This window comes from Nipponia nippon, unplaced genomic scaffold, assembly GCF_047370975.1.
Source record: "Nipponia nippon isolate SJK-2023a ecotype South Korea unplaced genomic scaffold, ASM4737097v1 scaffold_5, whole genome shotgun sequence".
In the NCBI taxonomy this organism is placed as follows: domain Eukaryota; kingdom Metazoa; phylum Chordata; class Aves; order Pelecaniformes; family Threskiornithidae; genus Nipponia; species Nipponia nippon.
Window position 1 is genome coordinate 52,690,093 of NW_028262369.1, and position 16,916 is coordinate 52,707,008.

The 16,916-nt window shown below is 36.4% G+C and overlaps 1 protein-coding gene across 5 annotated transcripts in view; it reads right to left on the bottom strand.

Moving 5' to 3' along the window:
• The window catches only part of RABGAP1L (RAB GTPase activating protein 1 like), a 261,730-nt gene that overhangs the window by 237,635 nt on the left and 7,179 nt on the right, over positions 1-16,916 (bottom strand). For all 5 annotated transcript variants that reach the window (XM_087733874.1, XM_087733877.1, XM_087733876.1 and 2 more), the window contains 2 exons: positions 2,637-2,804; positions 1,191-1,371 (listed from right to left, as the gene is read on the bottom strand). In XM_087733874.1, the coding sequence (XP_087590000.1) occupies positions 1,191-1,371; positions 2,637-2,771 (316 nt within the window). In that variant the 5' untranslated portion in view covers positions 2,772-2,804. The remainder of the gene's footprint in view (positions 1-1,190; positions 1,372-2,636; positions 2,805-16,916) is intronic.

Sequence of the window (16,916 nt, forward strand, 5' to 3'; positions counted from 1 at the left end):
AATTCATTAAGCATGGAATCAGAGTAATTTAGGTTGGAAAAGACCTCTAGAGGTCATCTAGCTTTAACTCCTGCTCAAAGACAGATCAGGTTAGGTTAAGGCTAGTTTCAAAACTGGATCAGGTTACTCAAGACCCTGTCCAGCTGAGTTTTGGTATCTCCAAAGATGGACACTCCAAACCTCTCTAAGCAATCTGCCCTGTTATTTCTACTTCTTCTTCTTATAGCTAATATTTCCATAATACTTAAATCTTAAAAGTTGCAAAATTGAATTGGGGGGGGGGGGGCAGGGATGGCCATATCTACCAGTATTTCTTTGTTCATTCATGCTAAGGGTTGTGTTCTGTTTGAAGCAAGTCAAACAGGGAGCCAATAAGGTAAGTTTCGCAAAAACACAGCATACCTGTAATTAAGAGAAGGGTGTTTCCATTATGCGCAAACTGTCTATCTTATTCTACCACAAAAACTTTTTTTTTTTTTACTTCCCAAACAGATGCTATGGGAATTACCTGATATAATGCCACAGAAGTGCTCTGCATGTTACTGAGAGAAAAGGAATTCTAATTCAAGGCCCACAGATATGGCCACAGCCTTGTATTTCTAACATGTATTTAAAAAAAAAAGCTACAATATATTTTACATAAAATATATACAATATAGTTTACATAAAAAGCTTTCAGCCCTCCCTTTTTCACCAAAACTTCAAATACCAGAAAAGTACCACCATCATTCCTAGCAAATATCAAATCTAAAACTGTCCTTACTGATAGCTGGTAATAGAACCAGAGCTGAAAAGTTTATCAGTTTGCTCAGGGTATATTTCATTTGTACGTAGTACTGTCAAGGAACACTGCCCTGAAACTTCTCATACTCCATCAGTAGCATCTCTACCTCAACTATTGCCCATTCTGCAAGTTACACGATACCTAGTTCTAACTCATCTAGGGCTGGAGACAAAATGAAAATTATCTTGACCAAAACAGAGCAGCACAGGGTACCAATCTGATGATAATCTATTCCTGTCTATAATTCTCAACTAATCAGAAAAGGAGAGGAGGCCCCAGGGTATTCTCCAGTATAGTTTCGGAATGAAGCTCCAGAAAGCTTTATATTCATTTTAAGGTTAACTTGCAACTGCATAAAGAAAACAACTGTCATATATGATTGAGGGGGGAAGCACTTTAGCAATACCTGTAGTAGAAGGGTCTAAAACAAGGTGCAAAGATGGCTGATTTGTTTGATCTGCTGACCCATCTCCAGCTGCCTGGCTGCTTGCATCACTGTAAGCAGTGAAATTGCTCTGGTCTTTTTCAGAATCCCTCAGTATCTCTTCCATTGCCTTCTCCAGCTGATCATCTCCATTTGAAAATACCTGTAAGTAGAAGGAGATGACATTTTTTAAAGGTACTTGGAGTTTTACTTTCACTATTATTTTTCAAACATACAGTCTTACTCATTGCAAAAGTTAAGAAACTTTGCTGAACGAGACAACACGCTATGAACAACAAAACTACATCAAATATAATCCAATGTCCCATCCCATTACATATAATGCACATATTCTCACTGCTAATCTGACAATCATCCACCTAAAAACTACAGACCTCTCGAAGTAACATCTTTGTGTGTTTAGATCCTCCACTCAGAACAAAGATCAACAGACTTTGTTACAGATTAGTCTTAAAGAAAATTTTATTTTCTTAGTCATATCCAATCCATTTCAGTTGTTTCACCCATTGTCCCACACATAGGAAGGGTGCAAGTCTAAGGAAATGGCAAGAAAATGATGAGACACATTCTCTAGAAAAAAACAAATACAACCTTTCAGAAGCACTAGCTTTTCAGACCAAAAAAAAAAACAAAAAAACAAAACCACCATGGCCAATAATAAAGTTGCATCATGGATTCTGCCTCCAGTTCACCTGCCTCTTTCCAGACATAATTACTAAAGAAGCAGCTAGTGTTTAATACAGACAGAAATCATCGGTTGTAAATAACTGCCAAACAGTTATGCAAAGACAGACTAAGTACTTATTGTCATTTCAAGGGAAACAAATTCCTATTGTTCCAAGTGCACCAAAACCAGTAAATCAGCTAGTGGGGAAATTTGTAATTAACCGATCAGCTGTCACCTAAATGCTAAAATATTCTGCTATTGCGAGGTAGAAAGCTTTTAGAAAAGGTCTTAGTCGTGCCTAAAGTAGCACTAAACAGGAAAACTAAATTAAAAACTAAAAACCAAGACCCTCTGTGGTCTATTCCTATGCAGCCTAATTACATGCCTTTAAGATAACAACATTCAGAGTCTCTGATCCTTAAATAAATATTTCCCAAGCTTTAATCTGAAGCTCATTCTTTGAAAAGAACTTTTTAGTCCTTTACTAATGTATAAATCCACAGAATACTAACAAAACTGACCCCCAAAGAAGCTATTAAAAGAAAAACTGAACTGCCACTTTTGCACAGATTTGCTTAATCCGAGCTGTTAATTTCACTGGTAATAAGCAAGGACAAAAATTACAGTCTAAGAGTCTCCTCAAGCACACACAAGTATCATTAATTAAATATTCAAAAGAAGTTGCAATCTGTTGATCAATATAAATCTTACTACACATTTAAAATAAAGTAATAGTAAACCTTTAGCTGAGGTTTTTCATCTTTTACAGAGGTGTCCTCAGATTGCTGATGAACCAGGACAAATTCTTCATTAATTAATGTGGATACAGTTTCAGGAATCCTACTGGCTTTGTTAAATGATGTTTTGACTTCCATCTCAGGTCAGTATTCTCCTTCTGCCACAAGAACCTAACGAAGAAGGAAAAATATTAAATAATTAGTTTTGAAGCTGTAAACAATATGTTAATAGGTGTAATAGGAAGTTATTGTGGAATAATATAATACTTAAAAGTTATATATGAGACTATATTCCTCAAACTCTGATTTCATTGCTATAAGGAATCTTTTTTTAAATAGCAACTATGGTTTTTAGGGGGTGTGTTTAAAAATCCTATGATTTAAGAGCAGTGGCTATTATCTATGTGTATAGGTAACACATGAGGAAGTTCACCTCAGAGCTTCTACTTCCCCTGTTTTTAATCTTTCATAGCCTGCTCCTTCTACCTCCCTAATTCCTGCCCTTTGTTCTCCCTCATACAGGTATATTTCTTACCCAGTGTCACACAGGTTGTGTGAAGATACAGATTACCTGAAGACTAATGTTCCAAAAACTGCATATCAAAGTGTGTGCTCTCCACATGAAAACATATTTAGCAATTGATTATGTTAGAGTTATTTTATTGTTCTTTATATCTATAGGCGATGAGGTCAAAGGTGATACTAAACCACAATCACATCCTTCTCAGAAAATTTCTCTGAAACTACCCGCAACAGAGTTAAAATTAACCATGCCACTTAAAAAAACAAAACAACAAAACTATAAATATTATGGAAACCAAGAACAATTTTTCCCTTGTCTGCACAGCAAAAAATAAATCTAAAAACAAAAGCATGGACAAAATAATGGTCAGCCTATACATTACAAGTTCATATAAAAATACAGAACCAAAACCATTCCTAGCACTTCAGAATGAGGACAGCTACTGCAGGTATCCACCAAATAAGGACAGTATCACCTATGTTAATTCAGAATGTCTTCCCTGATTCCTTAGGGAATGAAGAGCTAGAATGAAGAACACTGTGTATTAGACTTTTTTATATTTTAAATGGATCTATGTTTTTATATTTTCTGTGTTAAAAAAGAGAAAAAAATATACTTTCAGATAGACTTTATAAATAGCATGCACTTCCCTGATATGGTCTATTTCCATTTCCCAAAAAATACTACTCTGGCTGAGTGCCGGGATTTATTGTGCTTAAGACTCAGAGTTCAGAAGAGTCACATATAGCACAGGGGGAAACAAACCGCTACTGTCACCTTTGCAAGGCTGGAGAGTGCCCAAAGAGGGGTAGCTCAACCAAACGTCTGTTGTGACTGGTGAACAAGGACAGGTTTAGCTTCACATTGCTTTTCACAGCAGTAGCAAGGTGCAGAACTATGCCACGCTTGCATGTCAGTTACAGTTCCAAAATACCAAGTGATCAAGAAAAGAATGCAAATTTAGGCCCGGCTACAGGGAACCACAAAAACAGCACTTAAAAAAAGACATGCATGTTCTCCGCCATTCTGGACAGGCATTACTTAACATGCTAGCCACAAGAGGAGGTTTAGCAACTTCGGACCAAAAACCAAGTATGGGAACTAGACTACTTTCAATACAAAAATATTTTGTGTCACTTTTGAAACTACAGTCAACATGCTTTTTTACTCTTTCAAATACTTGGCTTGTCATAACCATTTATACATGCAATTCTACAAAAATATTTTCCCGCTCCCTAACCTAGCCACAATTTTACTCAGCAACCCAGCAAGGGTATTATATGTAGAAATCTCAGAATAACTAAAGAACTCAAGTTCTTCAGGTAACTGACGTGTATATAACATAAAAACTTGTTAGAAGATTCACCTTATAAAAAAGACACTAAACAGCAGCTATAATATTCAGAGAGTGATTACAAATATGGATTGGCAGTTTAGTGCTCTGTTGTCTTTCATATCTCCAGACCAAGCATGAACTCACAAGCATGAATATTTTTCAGACAGATGACATAATCTGAGCTCCACCCAAGCCTAAGTAATGGATTCACCATTGAAGTAAGTTTTGTTTCAGCGTTTTAAAGCATCTTTGCTTTAAAGATCTTTCTGGCAAAAGAAAGACAAAGTTTTAATACACAAGATTTTAAGTATGTTATAAACAGTTTATTAAGTCCATGTATTTTTTTAACAAATGTCATGTTGTAAAAATGTTGCTGAAGAGCTTGTATATTATTTGCAATAAACAGCAAGTCTAGCTCAAAGTGAATATTAATTTCAAAGTAAATCCACAATATGAAAGTGAAGGTCCACTATTACAGAACTCTTAGGAGGCAATGAAAGGACATAAAATTATGTTCCCCAAATACAGCATATCCTGAACAACCATTAGCTCTGCAGTTACACCATCACTGGAGAAAAGAGCAGAGGATGACTGTCAGTCCTACTGGCCTCATCAGGAGCAAAGATCTAGGCTACCAGAAGCCTCTCTCCCTCCCACTCCATACCTACTATTGCTGGACTTCCTGAAGATGACAAAGCCGAAGCCTCACCACTACTTCTAGCACATTTGCAGAAAGGAGACATCACAAGATATGCTAGTTTGACAACTTTTTGTGGTTTAGTCTATTTAAGTTAATTTTCTGATTGCTTATGGGAGAGTAACACAGGGACTCCAATATAAGATGGTTCTACTACATGAATTGTCAAAAGACAAATGCAAGCTGCTAACATTAGCGTATCACCAGTTCTTCTTTCTGCAGCAAAGTAAGAACTTACAGGCACGCTGTGAACTATGAAAAGTTTTTGTAGCAATATTTTAATAATAAAACCAGGGAAAATGTAACATTTGCAAAGCCAGAGAAAATTATGATAATGCAACTAGAGAAGCATACTGATGTACAAAATATTTGTTCTTGCCCTATGTGGATAAAGGCAGCTTAAGAGAATTCCTACTTCCTAAATTTTAATCAGAAAGATGAAGAAAATATTATAAACGTGAGATGACCACAAGGAGCTTCTCATTCAGATCAGATACTTAAAAGCACACCATATACATTCTTGCAATTACATTTGAGTTGCAAGGCCTTTAATGTCCTTAGGAGTCTACTCCAAGCTTGTCTTTACAATCAGCTTAAACCACCACATCCAGTGCAGACACATACCTTTTTCCACACATGACTACATTAGCTGAATAAATTACCACCCCAGAACCCCTAATTCCAGCCTTTCATTATAGCCTACTCCAACCTGCCATGAGTATTATTCATGTGAATGCTCTCTATCCCATTTCAGTCAAAACAAAGGCACATTAGTTTCAGTTTAGTAGTAAAACACGAACACAAACAGGTCAGACGTTCAGGAAGCAAATGCCTCAACCAGAAGAATGCAGTTCCACACTCTGTAGCTCACACAAGTACAGTTACAAGAACAAGTCTACAAACCACTTAGGTCTTCTGCCAAGACAACCTCTTCATGTCCATGCTACAGAACTTGCTATATGACAAATTAATAGCAGTGCTCTAGATCATTCATGGAAAATGTGTGTACTAAAAATTAAAATCTCAGAATAAACAGACTGTTCATTTCATAGTCACATGCTATTTAGAAAGCAAAAGCTTTATACACAATATTTTATGATCAGTCTTTGATCAAAAATAGTTTTTAATGCCAGAGACAAACTATGTACCGAAAATCATGACCAAGAAATTTTTCAAATTAAACAACTTGAGCAAAGTTCATGTCAGAGTTTAAAAATATAACTAGGAGTCTCATGAAGATTATTGAGATTGATACCATCTTAAGTAGTGAACTACTTCAAGGGAAAAAAATTCTATTTTTACGTTATAAATGCATGTGATCTAATACTTCAGCTAAGCACTTTTGAGGAAAAGCAGTAAAAAGAATAAAAACCTCTCTGAAAGAATCATGCATTAAGGTAATCTGGGGAAGGGAAGGAGTGGAATATCTGAAAGATTTTTTTTATTCTTTGCTAACAAGAAGAGACATGTGCATTCTGGACTTTCCAGTCACCTCCAGTCAGTAGATGGTTATGTCATTTCCCTTTTGTCGTAAGCTTTTGTCCTATTGAGGACTTACTCCTTTTTTATTCATTACTGAGTTATACACTTGAACTCCTCTTTTTCCTACAAAAGGTAAGGAACAAATGACAGTGTCACCTATTAGACATGTACAAAACCTAAGAACAGACCCCTACTACTAAACTCATAAATAAGTCTCATTTTTTTGATCATCCTTTCTGATGAAAAGCTAAAAGTAAGAATTTATTCTTGATTGCATTAGCTGGAACATATAGACAGCTGTACAGTCTACAATCATGTTAAGTTTATTCCCTGAAGTTAGCAGCAGCCAATGGTGGAGCTGAATGCTGTCTCAGAACACTGATGAAAGAGGTTTAGCATTTGCTTTATCAGTTCAAAGTTCCTGGGAGGGCAGTAACCAACAGAGAGGGGCTGACACTCAGGGACAGGAAAGTCAGCAAACATAATGCACCTCAGCTACTTTTGCACAAAGTCCAACAGCTTATTTAAGCTGCTAGCACAGTTTAGTTCCAAATGAACAAATGTGGCCAAGGTGTGAATACACCTTCTGTTCTGCCAACACTGCTCCAAGGATTAAAACCTCAGACCAGATGGTACCTTTCCAAACCACCAGAGCCAAGAGTCAGAATCACTCTTCCAACAGGGCCTTCAGAAAGATGACAACAAATTGTGCTTTGGAAGTTCTCTTCACGGTAAGAAATACTGGGAAGTACGTACTACTACCGCAAGGAAGTAATTTCTACAAAAGAAGAATCTTGAACAGTCATGCTCTTTCCTATAGAGAAGATAATTTTTCCTCCACACTTTGATAAACAATACCACACAGAAAAAAAATTCAGAAACCCAGCAACAAATACACAGGAGTAAATTTTCCTAACCTCCGCTAAATAAAGCCAACTATGATAAAAGGATTATTTTTTTTTTAAAGTAACAATTTCAGAAAGGGCTTTCTGACAAACAAATTTTGAGAGCAAAGGATTTTGGAGATACAAAGTAATTAATCAGACTTACCTAGTTTTAAAAGGTGGGCGAAGTGGATCTTGCTCTGAAGAATATCTTAAGTTGTAGTGATACTACAAACACTGAAGAAAAGCTGTCGCTCTTTTTTTTTTTTTTTTTTTTTTTTTTTTAAATTGTGTAGTTTTGGGCAAGTCACTTCATCTCTCTGCTGTACTTCAGTTCTCAGTGTTTTGCTTATACAAAGTCCTGGATAAAATCTAAGCCATACTACTTGAAATATAGGTGTTTTGGGGCCAGACACTGGAACTGACTATACGTATGTACAGTACTAAGCTTTAGGAAGTCCAAACCTAGCAGCTTCCCCACTTCATTCCAGAAAGCCATACCAGGTTCACTGCAGCTCCCTTTATAAAGTAGCCTAAATGGTTGAAGAGCAAGAGAAGTTGAAGAACAGCAATCCTGGAAAACCTAAGTGGATTCAGTACTGTATCAGAGTAAGGGACACAGGACAGAAATGATCCTAATTCCTTCCCTCCCTAACTCTCCCATGTATTTCATATTGAATCCAAACTTGCAAAAACACATCAGATACAGAAAGACAAATACCTAGGTAGTGATGTATGTCCACGGGATTGATGGGCAGAGCAGCTCAAGACAGGGCACTGCTGGCAACACACAGTCACTATCACAGCAGAAAAAGAATCAAAGGTAAGGCCACTGACTTTCCAGAAGGGAGCTGCTTTGCAGACCCAATTAGGTTAAAAAGCTTCCTCATCAAACTGGTCCCCAAAAGTAAACACCAATTTTTACATGAACCAATCTCTTCTGAAGCAGTGACCACACATTTTTGGGTTTACTTCCAGTTTGTGTTCAACAAATACTTCAAAGTTACTGCTCAAGTTCACTGTTGGTTTGGAGGGAAAAAAAAATAAAAAATTTCTTTTAATTTTGTTTCAGCATTATAACCAACAACAAAAACCAAAAAATTGACAAAATGTAGAGCTGTGTAATAAAAGAAAAAGACAACAGAAAAGCAATATAAAAGTTGATCTATCTATTTTCAGTAAGCAACAAGCAATATGTTTTAAAGGGAAGCTTCCTGCCTTCTTGAAAGATGACAGTCAATGGCAGGCCAATTCATACTTTCCTTTATAAGACAAACAAAATCAGGTCCTGTATTAAAAATAGGCTTTCAAAGCCATATAGTTTGCCTGATGATCTCAACCCCCAAACAAAATACTGGTAAATAAGTTCTACCTATTTCAGAACTAAGGTTTCTCAAGGGAATCTCTGGGAACTTTCTGAAGAGGAAGGTCCAATAAAGCTATGCAGAGATTCATCTTCCGCTAACAGATGTCTGAAGTACAAGTATACATTGAAAAGCATTGTTTATTCCCTTTTTTTGAGCCACACAATACAATGCATGACAGGAAAAAAGAGCATTAAGCTAACTGAACTTGAAATCACAATTTCTAGATTACTGATGTGCTTACATTCTAACTTGCTGCTTAGGGAACTGGAAACTGGACAGACACTGACAGTTATACACACACAAACACATATATAACCGAGTGTCTCAACCACAGCATCTTACTTTTAAGAAATGTATCAAAACTACGTGTTACCGTAGCGCTCACCCCATGAGCTTGCTAACGTTAATGAGAGGCATACAGAGCTCGCACCCCTGCGTGCTTGCTAACATTAATGGGAGGCGTATCTTCCCCAGAAAGCTAACAAATGCTTCAAATATACAAAGCTTTAGCTTTTCAGAGCTTTGTCACTCAAGGACTAAACCACCTTATAAAATTCCTTATTATAGTGTATGTTGAAGCAGTATGGTCAACCATCTTCCCCAAAACCCTCTTCCTCTCTATTGACTGAGTGGACATAGACGCAGAAGAAAATCCTAGGTTTCATAAAATCACTTTGTTTAAATCTCACTGACAACAGCAGCACTGTAATTTTATCCTTAATCTCAACTTCTCTTTGTGTAATCTTTATATAAGAAGCTAAATCTCTACGTTCATACTAACTACTGGTTTATTACCCATAAATTGCTTCCCAGTGTCTTATCTCTGGCAGTGAAAGACTATGTAAAGCACATACAGGGAAAAACAAACAAACAAGCAAGCATTTACTTGGCTTACGGATACTGTTTCCCAAGATTAAAATCAACATAATACAGAGAGATGACTGCCGTTTCACTATATTTTAAAATACATAAACATACATGTATACAAAGATTCTTCTAATTTCCATAAAAGCAATATTACAAACAAAAGTCTGTCCAAAAAAAAAAAAACCCACACAAAAACCAAAAAACACAAAACAAGAACCCAAAAACAAAAATAAAACAAAAACCCCACAACTAGAAAGTAACCACATCGCTTATTTTGGCAACACTGTCTCCTCTGTGAAAGCAAACTACTATGTAGGCAACAGCAAATAATTAGTCTGTTCATGGACGGCAAACTGTTTTTAATTGTTGTACCGGGTGCCTAGATACAGAGGTTTTGCAGACTGTTTTTACATGTCAATCTTCTAGCCAAGGAATAACAGTTTAAGGAAAACAGAATCAAGAGAGAACTACGTAAACAAGAAAATGTCTGCTCTCCTTCAAAAACATACTACATCCACATCTTCTCAAACAAATTCTAACTAGCACTTTTTAAATGCATCACATTATGAATAGCAAGACATTTATTATAAAGGAGAGAAAGAGATTCCCTGACTTGAAACTCTGGATTACGCATAAGCCACTGAACCACTTAAACATTCAAAGATTCACAGTTTTGAGTTGCTCAGGAAAAAATACTTGTTTATTCATCTTAACTTTAAGAGCATCAGGGTGAAGAACCCTTCTAGAGGAATGGTAGACATGTGGTTGGTACTTCAGTGGAGCATGACTCAGGCAAGGAAGCAGCTGACATTTACAGACGAACAGAGAAGCACCATCTCTCCTCTTCAGCAGATATCATCGATCACTGCAAGTCAAAGGCATGAAGGAAGACGAGAAGTAAATTTAAAAAGAGAACAAAACCACAGATCTGAACCCGTAAAATTTGCATACTTTGTGGAAGAAGCATCATGAACACTAGATGAAATATCAGTCCAGATAAGTGAAAGAATATCGGGTAAGCTGCTAGCCTCAAAGGTAGCCTCCCGTCAATGTGGATAGCTCCTTTTTTCTTTTTATTTGTGCAGTTTGAGCAAATAAGAGGCATGGAAGACAAGCTACATCCTAGACAAAACAGAGTTAAAAATAAGGTTGGGGGGATTCTTTTTAACAATTATTTAAACAATTACTCAGGCCTAAGATTTGTCCACACACAGAAGTTAGTGGCGTAAGAGACATCAGTTGAAGACCAAAGTACACAAGCATACATGCCTCTTGCTGACACATATTAATTTATGCTGTTTAGAAGTATAATCAATGCTAGCTAATCCAATTAGTGTTTAACCAATTCAAGGAAATATATTTTATTTTCTCCCAACTAAAAGAAAAACCTTTCTCCTCCCTATCCCCTTCCAAAAAATACAACCTAGAAATAAGTGTAAATAAGAAGGCTTCTGCTACTCTGGAGATGTTATCAGTCTTCATGTGTGTCTTATTTAAAAAAAACAAAACAAAACAAAACAAAACCCAAACAAATAATCACACCTATATGTCAAATTCTGGCAAACAGGTTTACTCAGTAGCCTACCAGAATTTCAAACAACTAGCTTAAGCACAGTAGCTCATTCTGCCTTGAGGATAAAGCAAACAATGCAAATTAAGCAACTCTAATACACCTTCACACCAATTCCCTGCCATCAACTACGCACTAACGCTTGAGCCAGTAATTAATTTTTAACTTTGGAAAATATAAAGTAGCAATAAAGAGTATCCAATTTTTCATAGCTGGAGTTTGACAAACTTGGGTTTCTTTTTTCTTTTTTTTTTCATTGCTACATGGTGCTTGCAGGCAGCATTCAAATTGAAATTGAAAACCAAGCACCAGCCGATTTACTGAACTGCACGGCCACTCTCTCAAAAATATGATGACCTATATTCCAGAGGAAAGCAGTAGCATAAGACAATCATTGTTTTAAAGAGATTATTTCACGGTTTATTCCTTAATAGTAAAAACAACAGTGTTGGTCTAATTTAGCCAATGGAACAACCTCTCCGCATTAAATATATTGAATGTTTCAACCAGGTATTTTCTCTACAAGCTATTATTTCCAGTAAGAATTACACGATGCAGAGCAAAAGAGACCATATGGAAGAGCAGTATGATACAATGCAGTAGTGATCTGGGGTGCCAATCTTTCTCCTTGCCAAACAAGTGCCTTACAAAGTGTCACTTCCGACATCAGTGGAACACACAAGAAATCTTGATTCAATGCCTGGCACTGACTGCCTTCAGAGTTAGTAAAATCCTTGCTCCTCAAAGACAAAATTTTAAGTTATGACAATTGTTATCTTGAGATTTGCAACATGCATTTTGGGAATATTAGGTTTTGCAGATTTAACCTGAAATCACAATGTTTTGTTCTTAACCACAGAAGCTACCTTTATACTACCAACCACAATGAGATTGCTATTTCTCATAGTATTTCTCAAAAACTGTTAAACTATATATAGTCAGTCCAGCACTGCACTGGGGGATGGACTAGACAACGTTTCATGCTCTCTTCTAATCTCATTTTCTTTAGATATTTTTCTTAATCTTAAGTCTTTCATTCTAGTAGTTGTCAAAGGCAATCGTGAGTTGTAAATGAATAACCACACCAGACTTTTTTTTGTATTATTCAGTTACAGACTTTCCAAAATCACAAGGACTATGAGCTTTGATTTGACAGCCATCTAGACTTCTACTGCTTTTGTATCGAAACTGTACAGTTTCAACAGTGCACCCAATACTTTACATGGAAGAAAAACATTTCCTTTATAATATGAAACAAACCCAAGCTTCTTGTTAAAAATAAATACTTCGACATATGTTATACACTTAAAACCCTTTAGGATCCAAGCTAAGTTCTTAAATTGCCACTTGAAAATTTAAATATTTAGATTAATATGAAAAGATGGAGAGAGAAATCACAGTTATTTTAAAGACCAAAATTAACTGAAAGTGAAACCTCCTGAAAGTTAACTGCTTGAAAATGAGAAATATAGAAAGGTGTACATGACAATTAAAAGCCACACCAAATGACCCTCTTTTTAACTATTGCCTCTCTTAGTCCTATGCATGATGAACTGTAGTGGTTCAACTAGCATTCTAATTTTTATTTGACCAATAAATTCTTAATGCCCTCTGCGTGCCAGAACTGATCTGCTGGCATTCCACATTCCTAGGGCAAGTTTTTATAAATATATTCTGCAATGCATCTCCGTTGCTAATTTCAAAGGCCTTGATACGTTTTAGAAAATGGAGAATGGAAATCCATAAATAAAACTGTTTCCTTAATAGAAAAAATTATCTTCCATTGGTAAGAACAGGTCAGCATGTAATCAGATATACCTGGTACTAATACACCACTCTATCCCACCTAATCACATTAGAATAAAAAATTTTAAAAAAGGCTTTCCTTCACTTTCTGCTTTTCCCATTTAAAGTCTGAAGAATCAAAACAATTTGCTCATGTCATTGATCAAGAGGAAAAAAACAAGGTTCGTCCTCAACATGCAGATCACTTTTAAAGTTTTCCAAAGTACCTAAACTCTTCTGTGAACTGGTATGAGATGTGTATACGAAAGTTTCTAAAAGACACATACCAAGGAATAATGCGTATCTTCCTTAATTGAAACAGACCTTTTTTTTTTTTTTTATGACAGTGTGTTCTTTGAGAAGATTTCTCTGTGTGGTCAACTTCACTAATCAAATTATTCCAAATCCATTCTGTAATTCAAGGAAGAACTACTGCTTGGAAAGACAGTATGAAAAAAATCAACTAACCCCTATACAAAAGCCTGTTCATTCAGTTAATAAACTATTAAGAATATTTTATAATTCTGACAAAAAAATTACCTCACCTAAAGGAAGTATCCTTCAAAGCTGTATGCTCAAGTATTGGGGGGCGGGGGGGGGGGGGGGTGGAATTCACACGAAGAAAGATGATTCTATTGCATTACTTGAAGTTACCTTCAAATTCTAACCCAAGAACGGTGTGCGTGTGTATGTGTATATATAATCTCACACTGGCAGATTGCGTACTACCTTGATTTTCAGAAGACGCTATGCATAATGTTCCCTTCCAGAACATTTTTCATACCAAGCCCTGGAAAGCTTAAGAATTTCTTAAGCTCAGTATTTCCTCCACAGAGTGCCTGAAAAGGGGAATGGGAAAGAGAAAGAACATGCATGCCCTTTTTCCAAGACACAATTTCTCTTCTTTTCATCCCAGACATCCATAATGTTCAGAATTTATTATTCCTCCTAAAGGATTAAAGAAAAAAATAACTTAAAAAAAAAATTAAACCCCACCTAACCAAAAGACAGGCATGATCTTTTGATCACTCTATTTTACATCCTTGTTTTAAAAATTCCTTGAAACAACTAACAAGTACATCTCAAGGTGTTACAGAAAAGACTCACAAAAAGCCACCTTTAACCTATGATTGCAAGAAAGAAAGGTTTTCAATAGATAAATTAATCTGGGGCTGCCAAAGAAAGTTTTTGGTTTGTTTTTGCAGCTTTTTTCCAGTAATCAAATCTGTTAAATAGAATTGCTTTAAATTCTATGTTAAAAACATCATGACAAAAAGACTTTTTACATCTTTCTTATGGTGAAACTCTCACTGGGCTCAAAGAAAAAAAGCTCAATTTTTTTTTTTTTTTAATAAATAAACTTAGCCTCTTGGCCAGATCACCATTATCTAGATCTTATGCACCTTTTTTATTAAACTGAATGACTCTCATTAATTATATTTGGTGTAAGCCTCAGGCTAATCTAGACCAGTCTATAAAAATTACAAAATAAGCTCTTACTGGGGAAAAGGTATCTAAAATAACACAATATAGTTGCTTATATCATCACTAAGTATAACTGCAAAAATCGTGCAAAAAGCTATGACAGAATTCCCATTAACTTTCTTGATGCAATCACCTTGTCCAACATTACCCAACACCCACGAACAAAACCAGTATTTGTCTGTTGAGACAGGTTATCCAGAGTAGCTTGACTTTTAAGTGTTGTATCACATTTCTAATTTGATAAATTCACCTGCTGGCATAAAACAAGAAATCCGGAGAAGCTAAAAAGCTGTATCTGCAATTGCTATACCTTTTTTCTTTTTTTCTTTTTTTTAAATCACTGCCTCTATCTCTCAAAGTTTAAGATAGCTTCCCAAACAGAAGCCTGCTTTACTATTGGTTTCAACACAAGTGACACATGGTTGGCATTAAATGCAGATATGAAAGCTTACTATCAATGTTTACATTCTAAATACTTCCACAAAACATTTTTACTTCTGGAAACAAAGGGAGGAAGTTACAGGCAACTAATCTAAAATATAAAATTCACAGAAATGGGAAGAAGTACGAAGGGTCATGTTCTACTAAGTAGTTATAAGCACACGCTTTCCACAACAGTATTTTCAGTATACCACCTTGGTCTCCATTACGGGAGAGCGTTAAGTTCTGAAGTCCCTAAACACAGTACAAGCTCGCAAAATGACAAACACGCAGTTGAGAGATTGCAACTAACACAGGTGGGCTACCACGAACAAGCCAAAGTGTTAGAATGGGTAACGCTGGCACCACCAGGGAAAAACCAATGGAAGAAGTAAACCGTTTACAATACAAGGAATCCAAATCCAAAATATGAAATACAACCTAGATAAGCACCAGCATTCCATCACACATCCAAGTCAAAACTGAGTCTTCAACAAGCCCAACAAAGCATCCAAGCCCTGTCCGTGCAAAATCAACTGTCAGCTGTTCAGAAGCCCCAGCAAACAGATGATACTAACTGCACATTTACACAGTGTGAGAATGTAATCTTATTATGGCACCTCCCAGGAATTTTCTGGGAAATGTACAGAATAACACAACTATTTTTTCCATACTCCACAGTAAGAACCCAGGAGTTCACTTACTACGGGAAAGAACAAAAAGGAGAATCACAGAGGCCAGGGAGAGAAACTGGGAGAGTATGCTGGAAGAAGGATCACTTGTATTTGTCTTATTATAACCTTTGATTTCTCTGGCTACTATCAAAAGCTAGGTAATAACCTACACTTCAGCCTGACCCCTTTACAATCAGTCTCACTTTCCGATGTCTCAATATGATGAAAGAAAAGAAGAATCAGAGAAGGGAAGCTATAAGGGTCAAAGGCAAATATAGCAGTCACAACAACTATGGGGAACTTCCAGCTTCAGGTTAATCTTTTGGGGCTTGACAAAGTATTTTCTTGGACATTTTGATCAACTCTTTCCCCTCTCCCCTCACAGTTTTTATACATCCCTATAGCAATAAACAGTAACAATTAACATTCAAAACAATGTAAAAATCAGTTACTGACTTTTCTACAGCACCCTTAGTCATTTTCATTCCTTACTCTTTGTTTCCTCAAAATCGTTGAACAGTTTTCTCCAAGAAGAAATCTAGCTAGCAGTTCCCAATTTCTTGGAAGTTTATACTGCCAACACTAACTATATAGCAATTAGGATCAAGTATAACAGAAATAAAAATACCTTTTCATCAGAGAAGTGTACATCTATGACCAAACACAAACTCTGTCTACATGAACAGAAAGGACTAGTATCTCCAAGGGCTAGTCTTCACTGCACCACCTGACCTGCGTTCCAGTGCAAGTTTTACTCCCAGACCAACTGCTGGCACATAGAAAAAGTTCTCTTTCAACTCTATTGCTGTTTTGCACTCCAGTGCTCACAAACACTTAAATCCAAGCTGAAAATGTTGATACTTACAAGCTACAGATATTTCAGCAATATCTTGAAGATGCAAGAGATGAAGAACTGCCTAAGCAGCCGCAACTCTTCCCACCTTCTCTGCTAAGACTGCACAAATATCTGGGCAGTCACACACTGAAAGAGCCTGGGCAGCTTAAGTGACTGACAACTAACCCCAGAGAAAGAAAGAAGGATTAGAGCTTTTCTTCAGCCAGTTCAACACTTGACTACACAAGCACCTATGTTAGCACAATAAATGCACAGAACACAGACAAAACCAAGCAGCTGGGACTGGGGACAGCCATTGCTTATACAGCACCACCACCAAGAATTTACTTGTGAGACT